The 25,203-nt window shown below is 41.5% G+C and overlaps 1 protein-coding gene across 4 annotated transcripts in view; it reads left to right on the top strand.

The window, feature by feature from the left end:
- The window catches only part of PRDM5 (PR/SET domain 5), a 330,811-nt gene that overhangs the window by 210,284 nt on the left and 95,324 nt on the right, over positions 1-25,203 (top strand). For all 4 annotated transcript variants that reach the window (XM_073655558.1, XM_073655566.1, XM_073655553.1 and 1 more), the window contains one exon: positions 19,986-20,071. In XM_073655558.1, coding sequence (XP_073511659.1) covers positions 19,986-20,071 — 86 coding nt within the window. The remainder of the gene's footprint in view (positions 1-19,985; positions 20,072-25,203) is intronic.

Genomic DNA, 25,203 nt, shown 5'->3' with positions numbered 1-25,203 from the left:
TACATTTAGAACATGTCCATAGATATGCCCTCTTTTGAGAACGTGGCCCCATCTCAAGCTGCTGTCAGTGAAGTGCTTGTCAGAATTTCAAAACATGAAGAGGAGAACTATGCATACAGTTGTGCTCAAAAGTTTACATACCCCAGCAGATTTTTTCCTTTCTTGGCCTTGTTTTAGAGAATATGAATGATAACAAAAAACTTTTTCTCCACTCATGGTTATTGGTTGGGTGAAGCCATTTATTGTCAAACTACTGTGTTTTCTCTTTTTAAATCTTAATGACAACCAAAAACATCCAAATGACCCTCATCAAAAGTTTACATACCCCAGTTCTTAATACCGTGTATTGCCCCTTCTAACATCAATGACATCTTAAAGTCTTTTGTGGTAGTTGTCGATTAGGTTCTTTAATTTCTCAGACGGTAAAGCTGCCCATTCTTCTTGGCACAAAGCCTCCAGTTTCTGTAAATTCCTGGGCTGTCAAGCATGAACTGCGTGCTTGAGATCTCCTCAGAGTGGCTGAATGATATTGCGGTCAGGAGACTGAGATGGCCACTCCAGAACCCTCACTTTGTTCTGCTATAGCCAATGACAGGTCGACTTGGCCTTGTGTTTTGGATCGTTGTCATGTTGGAAAGTCCAAGTACGTCCCATGCTTCTGGGCTGATGAGTGCAAATTTGCCTCCAGTATTTGCTGATAATGTGCTGCATTCATCTTTCCTTCAACTTTTACCAAGTTTCCTGTGCCTTTGTAGCTCACACATCCCCAAAACATCAGCGATCCACCTCCGTGCTTTACTGTAGGAATGGTGTCCCTTTCATCATAGGCCTTGTTGACCTCTCTCCAAATGTAACGTTTATGGTTGTGGCCAAAAATTTCAATTTTGGTCTCATCACTCCAAATTACCTTGTATCAGAAGTTTTGAGGCTTGTCTCTGTGCTGTTTGGCGTATTGTAGGTGAGATACTTTGTGCCATTTGCGCAGTAATGGCTTTCTTCTGGCGACTCGACCATGCAGCCCATTTCTCTTCAAGTGCCTCCTTATTGTGCATCTTGAAACAGCCACATAGCTAGTTTTCAGAGAGTCCTGAATTTCAGCTGATGTTATTTGTGGGTTTTTATTTGCATCCCAAACAATTTTCCTGTCAGTTGTGGCCGAAATTTTTGTTGGTCTACCTGACCGTGGTTTGATTTATACAGAGCCCCTGATTTTCCATTTGTTAATCACAGTTTAAACGCTGCTGATTGGCATTATCCATTCCTTGGATATATTTTTATATCCCTTTCCTGTGTTATACAGTTCAACTACCTTTTCCCGTAGATCCGTTGACAATTCTTTTGCTTTCCCCATGACTCACAATCCAGAAACGTCAGTGGCTGGATGAAAGATGCAAGAGTCTGTTTGGATCCCAGAAACTCACTCAGATTTTATGCACACACACTGATTACAAGCAAACTGGTCACAGGTGAGGATGTCACCTTTAGTAGCCATTCAAACCCATTTGTGTCAAATTCTGTGCATGTTATCAGGTCAAAATCACCTGCGTATGTGAACTTTTGATCAGGGTCATTTGGATGTTTTTGGTTGTCATTAAGATTTTAAAAAGAGAAAACACAGTAGTTTGACAATAAATGGCTTCACTCAACCAATAACCATGAGCGGAGAAAAAGTTTTTTTGTTATCATTCATATTCTCTAAAACAAGGCCAAGAAAGGAAAAATTCTGCCGTGGTACGTAAACTTTTGAGAACAACTGTATATATTAGAAATCAGACGATCTCTCTACTGACAGTGACACTCATCAATGCCTCATTCTCAAAACAGATTACATTATTGAGATCTGTATCTACCATACATTTTCGGCACATCCTATGGTTATGCATAAATATATACGATTGGAATACCCCTTTAATGTTGGACCATATCAACAGTGGTTGCGTGCAAAAAATAGAGCAAACATACATGTTTGAATAGCAAAAATGGAGCAGTCTATGTAGGTTTTGTAAGGCAAACACCACTCTCCATCTTCGTCTGTGACCTTGAAGGAGTGCTAGACAGACAATTCTGTGAAAAGAGATGTAGTGCATTTTTACTATAATTAAGGGGGGAACTGTGGGAACTAGAGATAAGCAGATCTTTTGAAATTCAAAAACGCCCACTTTGCTGAATTTTCCCCAAAAATTCAAAATGCGGTGGATTTACTGCAAAGCCTCTAATTGCTCAGAAAATATATGTATAACATTGTGAAATTTCTTAGAACAGTATTGAACCCATTTTGAGCTCTTTAAAACAGTCTTATTAATGTCCACGTGACCGCAACCTTTCTGGCTAGGAAAAAACAGATGTTAACCGGTGATAACCAACAGTCTATTTAACAAGACACTGCAGTATCAGACTTAAATTGTATAAATGGACCAATAATAATCCGCTTTTGGGGGCAGATGGCTGCCTTGTGGCAAGTAGAGGTCTAATATTAGACTATTACAACAAGGAAGTGTGCATACAAAACCCTTTTTTACAACAAGCACACTTTGTGAGGTGGACAGTTGTGTTTAAATTTCTGGATTGTAGGGATTTTTCTTTATCTTTTTTTTTTAATTAAAAAAAAACGAAAATAATATTATGGCTTGCCTGTCTCACAAACCAGGAAGCACAGTTACTCTGTCACACAAGCCTTGGCTTCAGGATTTTTCTTTAGTAGCAAAATTTGGACAGAGAGGCATTCAACTGATCTCCTTATTTGCACTATGTGAAGAAAAAAAATGCTATTATAAAGGTGCTGTGCTGCATTATCTTTCAAATCAATTCAATCACACTGAATATGCAGGTACAGAATCTCTCTATAACACTTGAATCTTTGGATTATTATTCACAGACTAAGACTACCACTCCCATTTTTAATGCACTTTAGCGCTGTAGTTGTATATCACATTCAAATATAGGCCTTTTTCAGTCCCTATGTGGAATGAGCTGTGTGTTCTGATCTATTGTCCGTAGGCTGGAAAAACCTTAAATGGCATTACTTTGTTGGCCCTCATCTTCCATACTGACTGTGATAGTGCCCCCTGATTGGCTATGCTAGACCATGTGATGTGTTAACTGCAAGGCATTATAGGGAAACCGCTTGGCCACGCCTGATGTCATTAGCCTCCTCTCTGGCAGCTGCAGTCTTCAGTAGTATGTGAAATGGTGCCAGGCCTTTTTTTTGTTTCCTTGAATCAATATGCAAAGTGTTAAAAATTATGGGGACTTTGAGTAAATTCAACTCAAAGTTGATCCTCTGCAGATTGACCACTCATCTTTTGTAGAAACTGTTGTTTGGAGCTAAATGCCAGAGCTTCAACACATCCATAAAACAGAAGTACAGTACAAGGAAAAGTGAAGCAAAGTGAAAGTGGTAGACCAATGTGAATAAAATCAACGCAAATGTAAAACATGTTTATTAAAGGGTTGGTCTCTTCCAACAATCTTTTGCCCATAGGGCTTAGTGATATGTAAAAAAAAAACCCCAAACTGATTGTTACTTACCCTTCCCGGATACAGTGCTGCGTCTTCCCCACTCCTCGGGGATATGTTGATCAGCTGCATCGGTGACGTCACATTGATGGTGCTACAGCCAATCACTGAGGTCAGAGGCTTATAATATCTGCATTGGCTAAGCCCCAAACTTCAGTGATTGGTCCAGGGCTGTTGATGTGAAGTCACTGTGGCAGCTAATTACCAGAAGCAGGAGCAGCAGTTGAGACACAGTGCTACACTCCGAGAGAGTAAGTAAAGCTCCGTTTGTTTTTTCACATATCAACGAGTCCATGTGCAAAAGTTTTTTGAAAGTAGACAAGTAGACAACCCCTATAAATGTGTACTTTAGATAAATATGCTTGTTTGAATTTTTTCACATTCTGGATAACCCCTTTAATAAAACATCTAATTTATATGGAATTTATGTGTAAAAATGATATCTTTACAGATGACTGAAAAGATTACATTTCTTGTTTGTCTAATAGACTGCGTCTTGAGTAACATCCGTAAAGTGTTCTCCGTGCTTATAACTGCAGAAGGGTTATTGGTGTGTGTAAGGTGATCAAAGAAAAAGCTTATCACAGGGAGCACATAACTATTCAGTTACCATATCTCTTCTCACTGGCATCTGATGAAAGATGTTAAAGATGTGGCTATTATTCCCCATTAACTGTGCGATTCATATCAGAAAGACATTTATAATAGTTTTCAGACCCAAGCTACACGTGGTCCCTGTTTTCCTTTAATAAGAAAACATTTTTCATCTGACTACTCTCCATTGCTTTCAAACCTTGTTTATGTCAATTCTGGATAAACAAAGCGTACGGATTCCTCTTATATGAACACATGCTGCTTTTCCGAGGGTCTTACTAATTTGCTAGAAACATATGGAAAGCATGGTATGTGGCTTTACTAGTAAGATGTAGAATGTCTAATTCAGAACACAGAATCCAATGTCATGGCCTCTTTTGTAGAATATTTAACATAACTGTTGTTGGGATGATTAATAGGTTTTTGACCAGGTAACTTTTCTTAGCCTGCGAGAAGAGCCTTTCTTTCCTGAAGTGTCTTTCAGGCTTGTTAGCCTTCAAAGACTTTTGAGGTCAGCTGTGGTGAGACACTAAATCCATTATATTTCCTCTTCCTCTGTCTCCTCGCATCACCCTTTTACTCCCAGCATGGAGCAATTCCACTTTCTTGTCTGCAACTTTGGTATAGAGAAAAGTGTTTGACTCACTTGGTATCTTGATGTTTTGCAGTCCTTCTTCAGCAAAGATGGATGATCAGAAGCAATTTATTGGCTACGGTATTACTATATTACTATTAGAAATTATACTATTTGTAATGTATGAAACGCAATGTGTTAATATTTGCTGTATAAAATAAGCTCATCATCGATTACACTTACTAAGCAGTGATTAACATAATGCTCACCTTATATTCAGCCATGTGCTCACTATAATGCAATTGTTTGCACATCTACCTACATACTGTTAGGTAGATGGTCAAGCATATTAGATGCCCAAGATATTAGAGAAAATATATTCCATCTAATTACATAGTTGCTGCTGATACACATGTGATCCAAATCCTGGTAAAACATATTATGTTAACATTTGCTGTCAATACCAGGCATTGAAGGCTAAAGAACACCATATATATTATACTGTATATTGATACACTATTTGAAGTAACAATAAACCACCTACCAAATTGTGTAAGTCACCCATGTGCCACTAAAACAGCTATGACTTATTGAGACATAGACTCCCCAAGACCTCTGAGAATGTCCTGTAGTATCTGGAAGCAAGATGTTAGCAGCAGATCCTTTAAAAACAATCTGCCACCAGTATTTTTCCATCTAATCAGAAATCATCTAATCATGTAGAGACAGAGACCCTGATTCCAGTGAAGTGTCACTTACATGGCTGCTTGCTGTATTTTTGAAAATTTGTGGTTTATCAGCAGATTTTCACCAGAGGACTAGTAAACCTGCTGCCATATAGTCCTCTATATTCCTGAGTTCTGTATAACCATGCCACCAACACTGATTGGCTGCTTTCTGCCTATGCACCATATACATAGACACTGCCACTCAGAGGTGTTGGGGGAGTTATACAGGGCACAGCATTCAGAGAACTAGTAGATCAGATCTGCAGCCCTGCAAATTATATATCGCTGCAATCAGGGTTTCTGCCTCTGCATAATGTTGCTTTCACTTGGGGTAGCAAAAACCTGGTGTAGGATGGCCACTGGACACATCATTGATGGGAGATATGCATCACAGAGCTGGTTGTCCTAACTTATATAAGCTCAGAAGAAAGCTCCAGCACATATGGTGCTGAGAGTGTTAATAGAACATGGCCAAGGCTGGCTTTATGAGCAGGTAGAGAGATGGGTGGGACTGGCTGCTTACATATCCCCACCCCAGGGTGTGGTATAGCGGATATAAGGAAGTCCAGATGTATCATTATTGCACAGTGTGTGGAGGTAAGAAGGCCTCCTGTGTGATGTCTCCAGACTAGGTTGGTATGATGAGTGCTATCAAGCCTGAGTGTACTGGACTATCACTAAAGTACCGTTATTTGAATTGTTTACTTTGTTTTTCCTGAACGGAAAGGTCATTTATTTCCTTTGCTTGTGGCATGTTTTATGGAATCCTAATAATCCAACCTGGATGTTTTACTTAAACTGCTTCCCGTTCCTACCTCAAACACAACCGAATGAGTAGAAACTTTACACTGGTCATGGATTTCCTTTAAATACTGTGGTGGAAACTTCATGGATCAGATTCCTTTTGCTAACCCACCCTACAGATACTTGATGAGAATGAAATCTGGAGAATTGAAAGGCCAAGTCAATACTTTAAACTACTTGAAACTATTTAAACTCAAATCATTCGTGAACAATTTTTGCAGTGTGGCAGGAAGCTACATTAAGGAGTAACTAAACTTTTTTTTTTAAATTATCCTGCAGCCATTGGAAAGGTATGAATTTTTGCAATATTCTTCATTACCTCATTTTGAGTCATCCTCTACAATTCACTATGCTACAATGCGGTTTCAGTGCCCAGTTCATGCTTCTTTAGAAGCTTCTTTCAACTGCTGCTCAGCAAGACTTGTACACTATAGTCAAACAATCAGAGTATAGCAATCACCCTGCCTGAGCATGGGGGTTGGATGTAGAGAGGATTAGGGGATTAGACAGGAAAAGATTCATAAACAGACTGTTTGTATATTGTGTAGGAATCATGCTTAGCAGTAATTGAAAGGAGCATCTAAAGGAGCTTGAAATAGGCAGTGAAACAGTTCTGCAACATAGTGTTAGGGAGTGATGGAGGCAAAATACAGTAGTGAAGTATATTACAAAAATGAAAAACTTTAATTACTCCTGAAGCCATTAGGGAGTATTGTTTCCATGAAGGAGTGTTCTTGGTCTGTACAGTGCTTAGGTAGTTGATATGTGGGAAAATATCATTCACGTAAATGCCCGGCCCCAAAGTTTTCTGGCAAAGCATAGCATAGAGGAGCCTACTTTGGCTTGCCTTTTTTCCTATTATGCATCCTGGTGCCATCTCTTCCGCAGGTAATCTTTGCATGTGCACCAAGCCAGCCTCATAATAGAGGAAAAAGTCACTCATCAGAGCAGACTACCTTCTTCTATATCTCTATGGTTCAGTTCTGATGATCACTTGTCTATTGTAAGTGCTTTCGGTGGTGGAGATGTGACTTCTTCGGCACACTGGTCTTGGGCTTAGAAATCCACCACTCTACAGGTAATAATGTAGCAAGATGATTATTATCATATAATATTTACTTCACTGTTCACCTTGTTTGGCTGATCAGAGTATACATAGAGAGCTCTTACCTCTGCACACCTGGGACTTGTCTTAAAAGCATACATTTTTTTCTGTCAAATAGTGAAATGACAGAGTGAATATTGAAATACTGAAACATTAGTTTTAATAAAAAAAAGTGTTCAGAATTTAATGCTGAACAAAAATGTACCAAACTAAGAAAATGTTTTTACTTTTTATTTCTTACTGCTCCGAAGTAAAGAGAATTCAAGTACCATCGTACATTCTTCTTGAACACAGATCAGCCATTTACATTAGACCTTACTGATGTTTTTTGGAACATTTATTAAGTCATTACCCTGTTTCATTATGATTACTGCGGTGTCATTACTTTTAAATTTATACATATATATATACTATTTTATTTAGACTCACAGATCCTAAAAACATAGACTGAATGCAAATATTTGTATTTGGAGAACATTATGAAAATAAGTGTCTTCAGTCCCGGATTAAAATCGATTTTGGGTGATGTAATGAAAACAGTTTGTTGTGTCTGGTGCTAGTGACCACCAGCTTCTATTCCCATCCTCTACTTAGACTAATTAATACAGACAATCCTTTCTGCCCATCATCACTTCTTATCCCCACAGATTCTTTGTCTGTAGGTTTTCAGGCACATGAGACTTTTTGAGATGGTCTTGAATTGATCACAAACACATAGTAGCGTGGGAGAGAAACCACTGTATTCACTGGGTAAGTGACTGAAATCCCATTTGTAGACAATAAAGAGCATGTGAAAACACCCTGAAATGAGTGTCCAGCTCATGATAAACATATAACTAGAGAATATGGTGGATCTAAATGCACACACATCACCCATCAAACCCTCTTTTGAGAGAACATTTAAGTTATGCCTCGCCAATCAGCCTTTGAAGCGAGTAAATGTTAATTGCGTGGCCACGTCGGCTGACAAATTGGAACATGTAAATTTTCTATTCTTTATTTAAAGCAAACCTTAGATTTTTTTTATTTATTATTAGTGTATTTAAAATTGCTTTAAAACAGTTTAAAAAGTTAGACTTGATGACACTTTTCCATTCTAAGAGAAATTGAGCTTTAAAAAAATATTTAGTTATTAACCATAAGGCTGTGTGCCCACAATGCGTTTTTTAAGCATTTCCGCAGCGGCAAAAACGCTGCAGAAACGCTTAAAAAATGCAAGGTAGAAGACCTGCCATGTTCCCCAATGATAATCCGTATGTGCTGTGCACATGCTGCGGAAATTTCCGCTGCGGATTATCATTGCGGAAAAAAACGCAGCACTACCAATTATTTTGCGGAAGCGCTGCATTTTCGCCGCCATTGACTTGCATTGAAACGCTTGGATTCCACATCACTGCATCTGTACATGCAGGATCCATGCGTTTCAATGTGCGGATGGTACCCGGGTCTGGAGAAGATGAGACTCTCCTCCAGACCCGGGTACCATAGAACCTGTAAAAAAAAGAATAAAATAAAAAATAAATATTATATTTACCTTCTAATGGCCCCTGCTGCGCTTGTCCTCCCTTGCCGGCAGCTCGCGATGGACTGAAGGACCTGCGCTGATGTCATAGTCATGTGACGGCAGGTCCTTCAGTGTAGTGTCCCGCGAGCTGTCGGCAAGGGAGGACGGAGCGAAGCAAGACTCCCGGGGCCATCAGAAGGTAAGTATAGATTTATTTTTTTTATTTTTAAACATTCTTTAAGGTCACACTATATAAATCCATGCCGTTTGCATGGATTTATATAGTGTGACCAAGTTGTCAAGCACTTTCCAAGTGATGCTAAAATCGCTTGGAAAGCGCTTGTCAACCCACATGCGGAAATGCATGTGAAGAACGCTTCACATCCGCATGTCCCTGGCAGGAAAATGCATGTACAATCCACATGCGTTTTTTCTGCCAGGGAGATGCAAAAACGCTCAGGAAAAAATCCTAGTAGTCACCAGGGCTGTGGAGTCGGTAAGCCAAACCTCCAACTGCGACTCTGACTCCTCAATTTCCATGACACCGACTCCACAACTCCGACTCCCTCATCCATGGCTCATGTTTAAGTGATAAATTTACTGCAGCACAGATTCATCTCAGCTAAAAGTCTAAACCCTTAGATCAGAAATAGGACAGACATTTATAGGACATTTCATAACTTTCCCAAATTCTTATGAAAAAATATTCCCCACAAACTGCATTGAACTACTGTACCCAAATTATTATATATTTTAGGAGTTGGAGTCGGTCCATTTTATACCGACCCCACCAAAATGGACACCGACTCCACAACTCCCACTCCACAGCCCTGATAGTCACTGAAAAAGCTCACTAGGAAATTTGAGCAAATTATTTGATAAGTATATAGTTAAACCTAAAACCAAGAGCGGACACAGACAGAAGAAGGCCCCTGTGCTAGAACAATGCATGAGCCCTTTGCAGGCCAATGGCTCATCATAATGAACAATTCCCCCTGCTTTGGAGGTAGAAGTGGGCCACCTTACTTCCTGGCCCCTGTGCAGCTGCACAGGTTGTATCAATAATATGTCCCCCTCTAAAAATGAATAAACTACATATGTCTAGTAAGTTCATTTGCAGAATTTCAGAAACAGAATGTTCAATAAAATTATTGGTGGAGCTCAGTAGAAGGATATACTGAGGGATCTACCCAAATGTCATCAGGCCAATGCACCACCCCACCCAGATGATGCGGCTGGCTGAACACTGTCTTCTGAAGCTGTCGGTAGAACAGAGCCAGGATGTAATAAACTGGAAAATAATAAGCATGCAAATAGTAATAATAATAAATGCAACAAAATATTTTCTTTAAATGCAGGGTTTTGAGATGCTCTGTACACTCTTGGTCCTTTATGACAAAAGTAGTATGTTGCTGATTTTGTACAAAATAAGTTGATAAAATGATGCCCCTTTATCTTTTCCTAAACTCAGTGCTCTGAAGCCATTGCCTAAAGCTGTGTACTTAGCAGACTACCTGTTCTTTCCAATACCTTCACTGTAACATTCTTATTATTAAACCCTTTCTGCTTCATGTTTTGTAATTTTTCTGCTTTCTGGTCCATATACAAGAACTATTGGCTACAGAGAGCACTCAGTATTACCAGTATTATGTGGGGAACGCAGACAGGGGAGCAAGCAATAGCTGCAGAGCAGAGTGATATCAGAGAAGGGGGCATTGTTTTGTCAACTTCTGGTGTACAATCCAGTAACATTCATTCATTATGTTGTTTCCTATCATATTAAGGTATACTTTCAGTTATAAATGAAAAATCACAAGCTCCTGTGATTAAAAAAGGGGTTGTCCCAAGTATCTCTCGATCATGAGAATGGTCATCCCTGAGTTCTCTGTGTGAAGAGAGGCGCAGTCGCCCTGTTGTTTTATTCAGTGCTTATAGGGACTGGCATCTTCTATCACCTCCGTACTGAACTATTTCCATTGGTCTCGTAGGGAATAAATGAAGCAGCACGCATCCATGACCTGAGCTCCATTCATATGGGTCTTTGAGAGAACCATTTTTTTTTACTTGATAAATTGGGTGGATATACTGTGTACAGTGGTGGCCAAAAGTATTGGCACCCCTGCAATTCTGTCAGATAATACTCAGTTTCTTTCTGAAAATGATTGCAATCACAAATTCTTTGGTATTATTATCTTCATTTAATTTGTCTTCAATGAAAAAACACAAAAAGAATTGTCCTAAAGCCAAATTGGATACAATTCCACACCAAACCTAAAAGAGGGGGTGGACAAAAGTATTGGCACTGTTTGAAAAATCATGTGATGCTTCTCTAATTCGTGTAATTAACAGTACCTGTAACTTACCTGTGGCACCTAACAGGTGTTGGCAATAACTAAATCAAACTTGCAGCCAGTTAAAATGGATTAAAGTTGACTCAACCTCTGTCCTATGTCCTTGTGTGTACCACATTGAGCATGGAGAAAAGAAAGAAGACCAAAGAACTGTCTGAGGACTTGAGAAACCAAATTGTGAGGAAGCATGAGCAATCTCAAGGCTACAAGTCCATCTCCAAAGACCTGAATGTTCCTGTGTCTTCCGTGCGCAGTGTCATCAAGAAGTTTAAAGCCCATGGCACTGTGGCTAACCTCCTTAGATGTGGACGGAAAAGAAAAATTGACGAGAGATTTCAATGCAAGATTGTGCGGATGGTGGATAAACAACCTCGACTAACATCCAACAAGTTCAAGCTGCCCTGCAGTCCGAGGGTTCAATAGTGTCAACCCGTACTATCCATCGGCATCTGAATTAGTGTTGAGCCACCCCCATAGTGTTCGGGTTCGGTTCGGTTCGTCGAACACCGGGATGTTCGAGGAACTGTTCGTCGAACTGTTCGTCGAACACCTTAGAACACCGTCGAACACCGTTAAAACCAATGGCAGGCAAACAAAAACACATAGAAACACATAGAAAACACCTGCAAAGGTGTCCAAAAGCTGACAAACTGCTCAGAAGACACTCTCTTTAAAAAAGCCGGCCGGCAAATTCAGCAGCGGCATACACCGGTACCCGACAATTTAGACAAGAAGGAATAGAGCATCACACATAGATTAGATAGATAGAAACATGTCAGTCACACATATAAGAAGCACAGTGACAGTGTTGGTTACCGCACTTGTCATTTAGTGTAAAGGATTTATTAAAAAAAATATTAGTGTTTTCATGCACCGTCTCTTTAAAAAAGCCGGCCGGCAATTCAGCATCTGTACCCGACAATTTAGAACAGAAAGAATAGAGCTTCACACATAGATTAGATAGAAACATGTCAGTCACATATATAATAAGTACAGTGATAGTGTTGCTTACTGTACTTGTCATTTAGTGTAAAGGATTTATTTAAAAAAATAATAGTGTTTTCATGCACTGTCTCTTTAAAAAAGCCGGCCGGCAATTCAGCATCTGTACCCGACAATTTAGAACAGAAAGATAGAGCATCACACATAGATTAGATAGATAGAAACATGTCAGTCACATATATATGAAGTACAGTGATAGTGTTGGTTACTGTACTTGTCATTTAGTATTAAAATAAAGGATTTATTATTAAAAAAATTGGCGTGGGGTTCCCCTTAATTTTAGGCTCTAGCGGAGGTTAAGCAGACGGCTGGGGCAGATGTTTGAAGCCTGGGAAGGGGGTAATACCCACGGAGCTTCCCAGGCTCCTAATATCAGCCCCCAGCTGAATACATAGCCTTTACTAGCTATTAAAATGGGGGACCCCCCCAAAACAATGACGTGGGGTCCCCCCTAATTTAATAGCTAGCAAAGGCTAGGCAGACAGCTGGGGGCTGATATTAATAGCCCACGAAGGGAGCCATGAATATTGGCCCCCTCCCAGGCTAGAAACACCAGCCGTCAGCCGCCCCAGAAATGGCGCATTCATAGGATGCGCCAATTCTGGCACTTAGCCTCGCTCTTCCACGCTGCCCTGGTGCGGTGGCAGGGGGTAATAGGGTTGGGGTTGATGTCAGCTTATAATGCCAGCTGACATCAAGCCCAGGTTAGTAATGGAGAGGCGTCTATAAGACACCCCCATTACTAACCCCATAGTCAAAGTTAAAAAAAACACAAACACCCAGAATAAAGTCCTTTAATTGAAATAAAGACACAATCCTTTATTGTTCTAAATTAAACCATACTTACCGTCACGCCCATTCCAGCTGAAGCCAACGATCTCCTGCAATAAAAGAAAACTAATAAAGCAACCTCATCCTTACCTTTCCATGGTTCCCACGACAGCTTCAGCTCTGCTACATCGAGATGACAGGCTGGACCGCAGCAGAACGCTGCCATCCAGCCTGTCATCCCGCAGACACTGAGAAGCGCAGGCTTGCTTGCGCTGCTCAGCGTCTCTCTGTGACGACATCCAGATGAGCCGAGTTCATGTCCAATGAACTCGGCTCACCTCATGCACGTCACTGACAGCGTGGGAAAATTCTCACGCTGAAGCGCTGATTGCAGGAGAATTTTCCCACGCTGTCAGTGACGTGCAGGAGGTGAGCTGAGTTCATTGGACATGAGCTCACCTCATGCACATCACTGACAGCGTGGGAGAATTCTCCTGCACTCAGCACTTCAGCGTGAGAATTTTCCCACGCTGTCAGTGACGTGCATGAGGTGAGCCGAGTTCATTGGACATGACCTCGGCTCATCTGGATGCCGTCACAGCGAGACAGTGAGGAGCGCAAGCATGCCTGCGCTTCTCAGTGTCTGCGGGATGACAGACTGGATGGCAGCGTTCTGCTGCGGTCCAGCCAGTCATCTCGATGTAGCAGAGCTGAAGCTGTCGTGGGAACCATGGAAAGGTAAGGATGAGGTTGGTTTATTATTTTTCTTTTATTGCAGGAGATCGTTGGCTTCAGCTGGAATGGGTGTGATGGTAAGTATGGTTTAATTTAGAACAATAAAGAATTGTGTCTTTATTTCAATTAAAGGACTTTATTCTGGGTGTTGTGTTTTTTTTAAATACTTTACTAGAAATTCATGGCGGTCAAGTCTAATACTGGCGTGACCCCATGAATTTTGGGCTTGGGGCCAGCTGATAATACCAAGCTGGCCCTAACCCCTTTATTACCCAGTGAGCCACCGCACCAGGGCCCTGGATGAGTTGGGTACAGCGCCAGAAGATGGCGCTTCTATGAACGCGCCATTTTCCGGGGTGGTTGCGGACTGCAATTTGTAGCGGGGGGGGGCCCAGAAAGCTTGGGCCTCCCTGCGCTGCAGATTCCAGCCCCCAGCTGCCTAGTTGTACCTGGCTGGACACAAAAATAGGGCGAAGCCCCACGTACTTTTTTTTTATTTATTTCATGAAATTCATGAAATAATTAAGAAAAAAAGGCCTTCCCTATATTGTTGTGTCCGGCCAGGTACAAATAGGCAGCTGGTGGTTGGGGGCAGCCCGTTCCTGCCTGCTGTACCTGGCTGGACACAAATATAGTGCGAAGCCCCACTTCAATTTTTTTTAATTATTTCATGAAATTCATGAAATAATTAAGAAAAAAAGGGCTTCCCTATATTGTTGTGTCCGGCCAGGTACAAATAGGCAGCTGGTGGATGGGGGCAGCCCGTTCCTGCCTGCTGTACCTGGCTGGACACAAATATAGTGCGAAGCCCCACTTCAATTTTTTTTAATTATTTCATGAAATTCATGAAATAATTAAGAAAAAAAGGGCTTCCCTATATTGTTGTGTCCGGCCAGGTACAAATAGGCAGCTGGTGGATGGGGGCAGCCCGTTCCTGCCTGCTGTACCTGGCTGGACACAAATATAGTGCGAAGCCCCACTTCAATTTTTTTAAATTATTTCAGGAAATTCATGAAATAATTTAAAAAAAATTGACGTGGGGCTTCGCACTATATTTGTGTCCAGCCAGGTACAACTAGGCAGCTGGGGGCTGGAATCCGCAGCGCAGGGAGGCCCAAGCTTTCTGGGCCACCCCCGCTGCAAATTGCAGTCCGCAGCCACCCCGGAAAATGGCGCGTTCATAGAAGCGCCATCTTCTGGCGCTGTACCCAACTCATCCAGGGCCCTGATGCGGTGGCTCACTGGGTAATAAAGGGGTTAGGGCCAGCTTGGCATTATCAGCTGGCCCTAAGCCCGAAATTCATGGGGTCACGCCAATATTAGACATGACCACCATGAATTTCTAGTAAAGTATTTAAAAAAAACACAACACCCAGAAAAAAGTCCTTTAATTGAAATAAACACACAATTCTTTATTGTTCTAAATTAAACCATACTTACCATCACGCCCATTCCAGCTGAAGCCAACGATCTCCTGAAATAAAAGAAAAATAATAAAGCAACATCATCCTTACCTTTCCATGGTTCCCATGACAGCTTCAGCTCTGCTACATCGAGATGACAGGCTGGACCGCAGCAGAACGCTGCCATCCAGCCTGTCATCCCGCAGACACTGAGAAGCGCAGGCTTGCTTGCGCTCCACAGTGTCTCTCTGTGAGGGCATCCAGATGAGCCGAGTTAATGTCCAATGAACTCGGCTCACCTCATGCACGTCACTGACAGCGTGGGAAAATTCTCCTGCACTCAGCGCTTCAGCGTGGGAGAATTCTCACACTGAAGCGCTGAGTGCAGGAGAATTCTCCCACGCTGTCAGTGACGTGCAGGAGGTGAGCTGAGTTCATTGGACATGAGCTCACCTTATGCACGTCACTGACAGCGTGGGAGAATTCTCCTGCACTCACCGCTTCAGCGTGAGAATTTTCCCACGCTGTCAGTGACGTGCATGAGGTGAGCCGAGTTCATTGGACATGAACTCGGCTCATCTGGATGTCGTCACAGAGAGACGCTGAGCAGCGCAAGCAAGCCTGCGCTTCTCAGTGTCTGCGGGATGAGAGGCTGGATGGCAGCGTTCTGCTGCGGTCCAGCCTGTCATCTCGATGTAGCAGAGCTGAAGCTGTCGTGGGAACCATGGAAAGGTAAGGATGAGGTTGCTTTATTAGTTTTCTTTTATTGCAGGAGATCGTTGGCTTCAGCTGGAATGGGCGTGACGGTAAGTATGGTTTAATTTAGAACAATAAAGGATTGTGTCTTTATTTCAATTAAAGGACTTTATTCTGGGTGTTTGTGTTTTTTTTAACTTTGACTATGGGGTTAGTAATGGGGGTGTCTTATAGACGCCTCTCCATTACTAACCTGGGCTTGATGTCAGCTGGCATTATAAGCTGACATCAACCTCAACCCTATTACCCCCTGCCACCGCACCAGGGCAGCGTGGAAGAGCGAGGCTAAGTGCCAGAATTGGCGCATCCTATGAATGCGCCATTTCTGGGGCGGCTGACGGCTGGTGTTTCTAGCCTGGGAGGGGGCCAATATTCTTTGCTCCCTTCCTGGGCTATTAATATCAGCCCCCAGCTGTCTGCCTAGCCTTTGCTAGCTATTAAATTAGGGGGGACCCCACGTCATTTTTTTTGGGGGGTCCCCCATTTTAATAGCTAGTAAAGGCTATGTATTCAGCTGGGGGCTGATATTAGTAGCCTGGGAAGCTCCGTGGGTATTACCCCCTTCCCAGGCTTCAAACATCTGCCCCAGCCGTCTGCTTAACCTCCGCTAGAGCCTAAAATTAAGGGGAACCCCACGCCAATTTTTTTAATAATAAATCCTTTATTTTAATACTAAATGACAAGTACAGTAACCAACACTATCACTGTACTTCATATATATGTGACTGACATGTTTCTATCTATCTAATCTATGTGTGAAGCTCTATTCTGTCTGTTATAAATTGTCGGGTACCGCTGCTGAATTGCCGGCCGGCTTTTTTAAAGAGACGGTGCATGAAAACACTATTATTTTTTTTGATAAATCCTTTACGCTAAATGACAAGTACAGTAAGCAACACTGTCACTGTACTTCGTATATATGTGGCTGACATGTTTCTATCTATCTAATCTATGTGTGAAGCTCTATTCTGTCTGTTATAAATTGTCGGGTACCGCTGCTGAATTGCCGGCCGGCTTTTTTAAAGAGACGGTGCATGAAAACACTATTATTTTTTTTGATAAATCCTTTACGCTAAATGACAAGTACAGTAAGCAACACTGTCACTGTACTTCGTATATATGTGGCTGACATGTTTATATCTATCTAATCTATGTGTGAAGCTCTATTCTTTCGGTTCTAAATTGTCGGGTACAGGTGTATGCCGCTGCTGAATTGCCGGCTTTTCATGTTTCACTGTTGGCACTGTTCCCATCGATTTGGGCAATCACTGTAATGCCACAACCACCATGGCTGTGGCATTACAGTGAGTGGCAGACAATCCCTGCATAATTGGTGCTCTAAATAGCGCCAGACATGCAGGACACGCTTTTGGTGCACGAACAGTTATCGAACATAACCTCGAACAGCCGAATTTTTTGCAAATCGTTCGGGTTCGTCGAACAACTCGAACACCGCCCAAAACAGCTCGAATTTGAGATTGGCGAACAGTTCTAGTCGAACACCGCTCATCTCTAATCTGAATGAAAAGGGACTGTATGGTAGGATACCCAGGAAGACCCCACTTCTTACCCCGAGACATAAAAATGCCAGGCTGGAGTTTGCCAAAACTTACCTGAGAAAGCCTAAAACGTTTTGGAAGAATGTTCTCTGGTCAGATGAGACAAAAGTAGAGCTTTTTGGGAAAAAAGCATCAACATAGAGTGTACAGGAAAAAACAAGAGGCATTCAAAGAAAAGAGCACGGTCCCTACAGTCAAACATGCCGGAGGTTCCCTGATGTTTTGGGGTTGCTTTGCTGCCTCTGGCACTGGACTGTTTGACCGTGTGCATGGCATTATGAAGTCTGAAGACTACCAACAAATTTTACAGCATAATGTAGGGCCCAGTGTGAGAAAGCTGGTTCTCCCTCAGAGGTCATGGGTCTTCCAGCCAGACAATGACGCAAAACACACTTCCAAAAGCACTCTAAAATGGTTTGAGAGAAAGCACTGGAGACTTCTAAGGTGGCCAGCAATGAGTCCAGACCTGAATCCCATAGAACACCTGTGGAGAGATCTCAAAATGGCAGTTTGGAGAAGGCACCCTTCAAATATCAGGGACCTGGAGCAGTCTGCCAAAGAGGAATGGTCTACAATTCCAGCAGAGCATTGTAAGAAACTCATTGATGGTTACCGGAAGCGGTTGTTCGCAGTTATTTTGGCTAAAGGTTGTGCAACCAAGTATTAGGATGAGGGTGCCAATACTTTTGTCTGGTCCATTTTTGGAGTTTTGTGTGAAATGATCAATGATTTGATTTTTGCTTCATTCTCTTTTGTGTTTTTTCCTTGCAAGCAAATTAAATGAAGATAATAATACCAAAGAATTTGTGATTGCAATCATTTTCAGGAAGAAACTGAGTATTATCTGACAGAATTGCAGGGGTGCCAATACTTTTGGCCACCACTGTATAAGTTATTTGTCTGTTTCTATTCTGAGAAAAAAAAACTCATTTTAGTGATATTACATATGAAGAAATTAAACCAAGAGCCTGAACTGTGGAGAGCACATCCAGGTCTGATCCATAAAGATCTTAGATTTGATATGTAGTGTTTTGAAGAATTCTTCAGGTATGCGGACATTTTTTTGCTGGAACGAATTAAACGGAATCTGTCAGCAGGTTTTGGCTATTTAATTTGAGAGCAGAATAATACAGTGCCAGGGAGCCTGATTCCAAGGAATGTCACTCAATAGGCTATGTGTTGTAGTTTCAATACAATCAGTATTTTATCAGCTGGAGATTATCACTGCCTGACTAGATGTCACATGCACGGCAATCAGGCTAATCTGTGTAATCCTGCCCGCACCACTAATTGACAGCTCACTGACAGTATAGACTGTACATAGGAAGCTTCCAATCAATGGTATGTGTGGAGTTATACACAGCTCAATGTAATCACCACTGCTACATTTACAACAGATAAAACTGGGATTCTATCAAAACTACGCCAAGTAGTCCAGTAAGTGATACATCACTGGAATCAGAGTCTTTTGTCTTAAATAGCAAAAACCTGCTGACAGATTCCCTTTAAAGGGAACATGTCCCTCTTTGGATCTTTAAAGTACATTTTTTCTGAAATGTAATTGTGTAGTCAAGCTCTGATTCATGCTGTCAATGGTCTGGGCAGCATGAAGCAGGTTACAGTTTTCCAGGTTACAGTTTCCCTTTAAGACATGAAAGGAAAATATGAAAGAAAATATCATCTCTTCGAGACACAAGAAGTGTGGAGAAATATCATTGGGTCAACCTGTGCAGCTGCACAGGGGCCCGAGAGCTAAGGGTGCCTATTTTCACCTCCAAAGCAAGTGGAATTGTGCATTATGATAAGCTACTGGCGTGCAAAGGGCCCATATATTGTTCTTCCACAGGAGCTCTCTTCTATCTGTGTCCGCTCCAGCACGAGAGGGTACAAATATGTAATATAAATAGTTGTATGAAGTTGTGGTTTTCTAATATACTACTCATGTGAAATGGACTATTCAAGGCATGTTAGACTAAGCCATTTTAAGCAGAATTGCTCTGACGTTTATGGTTTCCATGATGTTGTTCATTGCATAAAACTACACAGTAACATGTTCCTGACTAGATGTACATTGTTAGTTAAGTATAGCGCAGGAGCAGAAATTGATTATAGTAATTAAATGTGATGTTTCCAATCCAGATGGCAGAAATGTTCAACAGATGTGTGGAGATGTTCGCACTCCTTAAGAACGAAGAGTATTAAAGCAGCAAATTGAAAAAAAAAAGAAAAACAGTACTAGCCACAACAAAATGGTTCATAATTCACTCCTTTATTGGACTGTCATATTTGCCTAGCATATCACTGCATGCATTCATATGTTGTTAGAAAACATCAGGCAACGGGAAGAGGAGCTTTGATCCAGCCCAGCATGTAGCCTGTGTGTTCTTTTGTTCTTTTATGTGAAGTTTTTAAAAGCTCAGATCTCTGCACTCTTTTTCACTCATTTCATAAATGAACATGAACCTCAAGCTGGAAGAATGTGCCTCCTTTGACATAGTCATGCTGTGCTTTCCTGATGTGTCAGGGTAGTGTTCCCCATCCATGAGCTGCATATGGTAATTATGATGCTTATCTTCTTCGCAGGTGAGCGCCCCTACCAGTGTCCTTACTGTGACAAAGCCTTCAGTAAGAATGACGGTTTAAAGATGCACATTCGGACGCACACAAGGGTAAGTCAGGACTTATGTTCAAGACTAGTTTGAGGATTATGTGATAAATGGCCATGCTTTTTGTGAAGCCTTTTTGTATGTAGATGACCAGCCACATATACCGTATGAGCAATATGAAGAGGATGTAAATAATCTGCATGAAATAAAGCACATTCTAGGTAGTTGTTGCATCCAAATCATTCTTCAATCCTTCTGCTTCTGCGGTGCATCGCCATCATTCTGGGTGATGCAGTCCAGTAATTTGGTTTGATATTCTGAGACTAGTAGTGTCATTCAAACAGAAAGTTGTTGTTAACTCCTGAACTTGGTCATCTTAATTACTCCCTCCTGTGTGCCTTGGTGGGGCTCACATTTTTTAAAACCCTGTTTTCCTACCTCTAATTGCCAGATATAAGTTATTGTACTCTTGTTAGTTCCTGTTTCTTTGCCACTGCTCAAGTTTGATTCCTATTTCTGGTCTCAGCCTGTGTTTTGACTATTCTGCTGCCTGAAAATTCTGTTCCTGGACTCTTGGTATTCAACTAAGATTTCTGACCATCCCCTACCAGCCTGCTCCACTGGCCAGTAGCCACTCTGTGGACCCAACCTAGGAGCCCCTGTGTAAGTCCAGTTCCCAGTATAGCAGTTAAAGGTCAGCACAACTCCTGGGATATGTTAGATGCAGTGGCTAATGCAAAGCATGCCAATGGAAGCCCTATTATGAGCTGCCAGACTACAATATACAGAGCAACCTGACAGTAGCCCAGTTTATAGTCTACAGAATTGGATAAAAAAAATTGTGTCAAGCTTGTTTGTCAGTGAGCCATATATTGAGGTGTCATAAAATTTTGCAACATCGATACCTGTTGAAGTCTGAAAGTTGTGAACAAATATTTTTTTATTATAAAAAACTGGTCAAACTATTAATAACCAAATCTAAAATTAATCTAAATTTTCATGCATGTTCTTAGACTATATATTAACATATAAGTGAAAACATGCATGTACAAAAAGATTGCCCCTATCAAGTACACAAACAGACAATTTTCAGATCTTCAAAGGTTTCTCAGTTTACAGTTTTAATTTAGAAACCTTCACAGTATTGCAGTCAGCAATCCTATAGCCAATGAGCAATTTGGAAAATCATATAAGTATTATGGTATAAGTTTTATAAATGTGATTTGATAAAACTGTAATGCCCCTTTAATTTGCTTTCATTTATAATATAGAACTTAGCTTTATAGATCTTCTGAGATATAACAAATGTGAATAAATAAATTCTGTTTGGCTCTACACCAAATTTCAATCTGGTACACGGGAGAGATAATATTCACACTATAGATTTATAGCTAGAAGATTCACCCTGGAGCGCATGATAAGACACCTAATTTACCATCAAACCCGTGAAAACAATTGAATCATCAAAGTACTAAAAAGGTTTCTGCTCCACTGATGTGATTAAATGAGGTATAAAGATATCCTGTAACACTGTATCAAATATCCAAACTTGTTTTCTTTTGCTGCCACAAAATCATAAAGTGCATTATGTCAAGTGGAATCATATATCCACAGAACAAATGAACTCATTTGTAGAATTGAAAACCATAATTGATGCGGGATGCAATTTTGAAGCATCACCTCTCTAAGTTAGTTAATTGAGTTGAGCAAGAACTTTAAAATGATCACCATCTACACTAATCAAAAAATAAAGGGAACACTTAAACAACAGAATATAACTCCAAGTAAATCAAACTTCTGTGAAATCAAACTATCCACTTAGGAAGCAACACTGATTGACAATCAATTTCACATGCTGTTGTGCAAATGGAATAGACAATAGATGGAAATTATTGCCAATTATCAAGACACCCTCAATAAAGGAATAGTTCTGCAGGTGGGGACCACAGACCACATCTCAGCACCATTGCTTTCTGGCTGATGTTTTGGTCACCTTTGAATGTTGGTTGTGCTTTCACACTCGTGGTAGCATGAGACGGACTCTACAACCTACAGAAGTTGCTCAGGTAGTGCAACTCATCTAGGATGGCACATCAATGCGAGCTGTGGCGAGAAGGTTTGCTGTGTCTGTCAGCGTAGTGTCTAGAGGCTGGAGGCGCTACCAGGAGACAGGCCAGTACACCAGGAGACGTGGATGGGGCCATAGGAGGGCAACAACCCAGCAGCAGGCCCGCTACCTTCGCCTTTGTGCAAGGAGGAACAAGAGGAGCACTGCCCGAGCCCTGGAAAATGACCTCCAGCAGGCCACAAATGTGTATGTGTCTGCACAAACGGTTAGAAACCAGCTCCATGAAGGTGGTATGAGGGCTCGATGTCCACAGATGGGTGTTGTGCTCACAGCGCAACACCGTGCAGGACACTTGGCATTTGCCACAGAACACCTGGATTGGCAAAGTCGCAACTGGCGCCCTGTGCTCTTCACAGATGAAAGCAGGTTCACACTGAGCACATGTGACAGATGTAGTAGAGTCTTGAGATGCCATGGAGAGCGATCTGCTGTCTGCAACATCCTTCAGCATGACCGGTTTGGCAGTGGGTCAGTAATGGTGTGGGGTGGCAATTCTTTGGAGGGACGCACAGCCCTCCATGTTCTCGCCAGAGGTAGCCTGACTGCCATTAGGTACCGAGATGAGATCCTCAGACCCCTTGTGAGAACATATGCTGGTGCGGTTGGCCCTGCATTCCTCCTAATGCAGGACAATGCCAGACCTCATGTGGCTGGAGTGTGTCAGCAGTTCCTGCAAGATGAAGGCATTGAAGCTATGGACTGGCCCGCCCCTTCCCCAGACCTGAATCCGATTGAGCACATCTGGGACATCATGTCTCGCTCCATCCACCAACGTCACGTTGCACCACAGACTGTCCAGGAGTTGGCAGATGCTTTAGTCCAGGTCTGGGAGGACATCCCACAGGAGACCATCTGCAATCTCATCAGGAGCATGCCCAGGCATTGTAGCGAGGTCCTACAGGCACTTGGAGGCCACACACAATACTGAGCCTCATTTTAACTTGTTTTAAGGACATTACATCAAAGTTGGATCTGCCTGTAGTGTGTTTTTCCACTTTCATTTTGGGGGTGACTCCAAATCCAGGCCTCCATTGGTTAATAAATTTGATTTCCATTGATGATTTTTGTGTGATTTTGTTGTCAGCACATTCAACTTTGTACAGAACAAAGTATTCAATGAGAATATTTCATTCATTCAGATCTGGGATGTGTTATTTGAGTGTTCCCTTTATTTTGTTGAGCAGTGTACATGGGATCCCTATTTTGAAATGTTAGAATGTAAGATGTTCTATGTAAACTGTATCATATAGGCCGTGTGATTGTTTAAAGGAGTTGTAGACTACTTTTTATATTTATGACCTATCCATAGGATAGGTCATCAATATCAGATCGATGGGCTCCCAGCACCCTCACTGATCAGCTCTTCCCGGTGCTGCAGTATTAGCAGTTGTGGAGGACAGCTCTGTCAATCTTAAAGTGGCTGCAGCCATGTACTACATATTTGCCCATATTCAAATGAATGGGAGTGGATCTGCAGTATATAATGGAAGGAAGACTGGTTTGTGATCCAGCATCATGCTACATTCCAGGTAAGTAAAACTTAACATTTATTACACATGTTAAAAAGAATTCTGGGGAGCAATAGAACTAAAATGCATGAGGGGTACTAGCACCAGACCAAAGCGTTTCGGTTAAGCACCTTATTCATGAAGGCAGGGATGTGCTCACCTTGCAGGGTGGTGTGCCACAACACCAAAGAAAGCTCAGTAAAACAGCTGCTGCAGATTCAGGATACATGCAATTGAAGGAAAAACCATAGAGGATGGATCTTTAACTGCTCTGATGAAGGCATCATATGATGAAGAAAGAGATCCAGAAGTTGATGAGTTGAAAATTGCGGTTTAATTAGTCAACGTGTTTCAAAGTTCACAGACTTCTTCAACCCTGATGAAGTCTGTGAACTTTGAAACACGTTGACTAATAAAACCGCAATTTTCAACGCATCAACTCCTGGATCTCTTTTTTCATTATATGATGTCTTCGGCAGCGCAGTTAAAGATCCATACTCTATTGTTTTTCCTTCCATCCTAAAGTTCTACCATCATTAACTAAAATAAGTTTTGTTCCTTTGGGAAGTGCAGTCTACAATAAATGCTTTCAACAAAAACTAAGACTATGAGTAACTCTATAAGAAGCCAGATATCCTACCAGAATGTTATATGAAGTGTCGATAGATATAAGTGAGTAAAATAAAGATAGAAAATATACCTGAACATTAAAACACCATACAGATGTTCCCACTGTCAGGAATTTTACCAATAGCCACAGGGGTTTAGGGCAGACGGACGAAGTATTCTGCCACTGTGCATACGTAATAGGTAATATGTATACATAAAACAGTGACCACATTGGCACTTGTGTGTCTGGTTAATCTGTACGGATGTGGAAGATCATGTCCATACATTATGCAAGTTATATACCTACTATATATTCATAGGAATGTTTGCATTTTCCAGTCACTAAATGTATATGCACTTACTTATCGTACATTTACCACTAATTCTTAGAGTGCAAGTATTATTAGAATATAATGAAAAAAAAACACATGCCAAGGGATAGAATTCGAATTATAGATTCATTTTTATAGTGAGTGCTTTTTTCTGGGGGGAAAAAATCCTTTTACCCTTTACTGTAAAGAGGAACACTTTAATTAAAAATTTGTTGCATAAAGGGAATTGTTCCATCAGGATTAGTCCCTTTTTCCCTGACAACACTAGACAGCGATACACGTTGGGTACATTTCCTGCTACTACAATTTTGGATCTGGTATGCCAGTTAAATATATCTCTGTCATTTATTAATGACATCCCTTTATGAAATCTATTATTTGTGAAGATACATATGACGCGCCCCCTGGGCCGTGGGGATACCCGGAGCCGGGCCTTGCAGATGCTGGGGCTAGTAGTCACCGTGGCGGCGACCCGGTCCGTGACCCAGGGCGGTCAAACCAGGGTAGTCTATGTGTATAAGTTATATAGTCCGACTACGCCACCTGTGGATTGCGGTTATGGAGAACCGCCGATGCGGAGCAGTCCACTGAAGCTGGTGGTATGTGCAGCAAGTGTAG

Source organism: Phyllobates terribilis, unplaced genomic scaffold (assembly GCF_046119375.1).
Source record: "Phyllobates terribilis strain yellow unplaced genomic scaffold, ASM4611937v1 Scaffold_1__5_contigs__length_1240528914, whole genome shotgun sequence".
In the NCBI taxonomy this organism is placed as follows: domain Eukaryota; kingdom Metazoa; phylum Chordata; class Amphibia; order Anura; family Dendrobatidae; genus Phyllobates; species Phyllobates terribilis.
The sequence above is the reverse complement of the archived record's forward strand: the minus strand, read 5'-3'. Positions and strand labels throughout refer to the sequence as shown.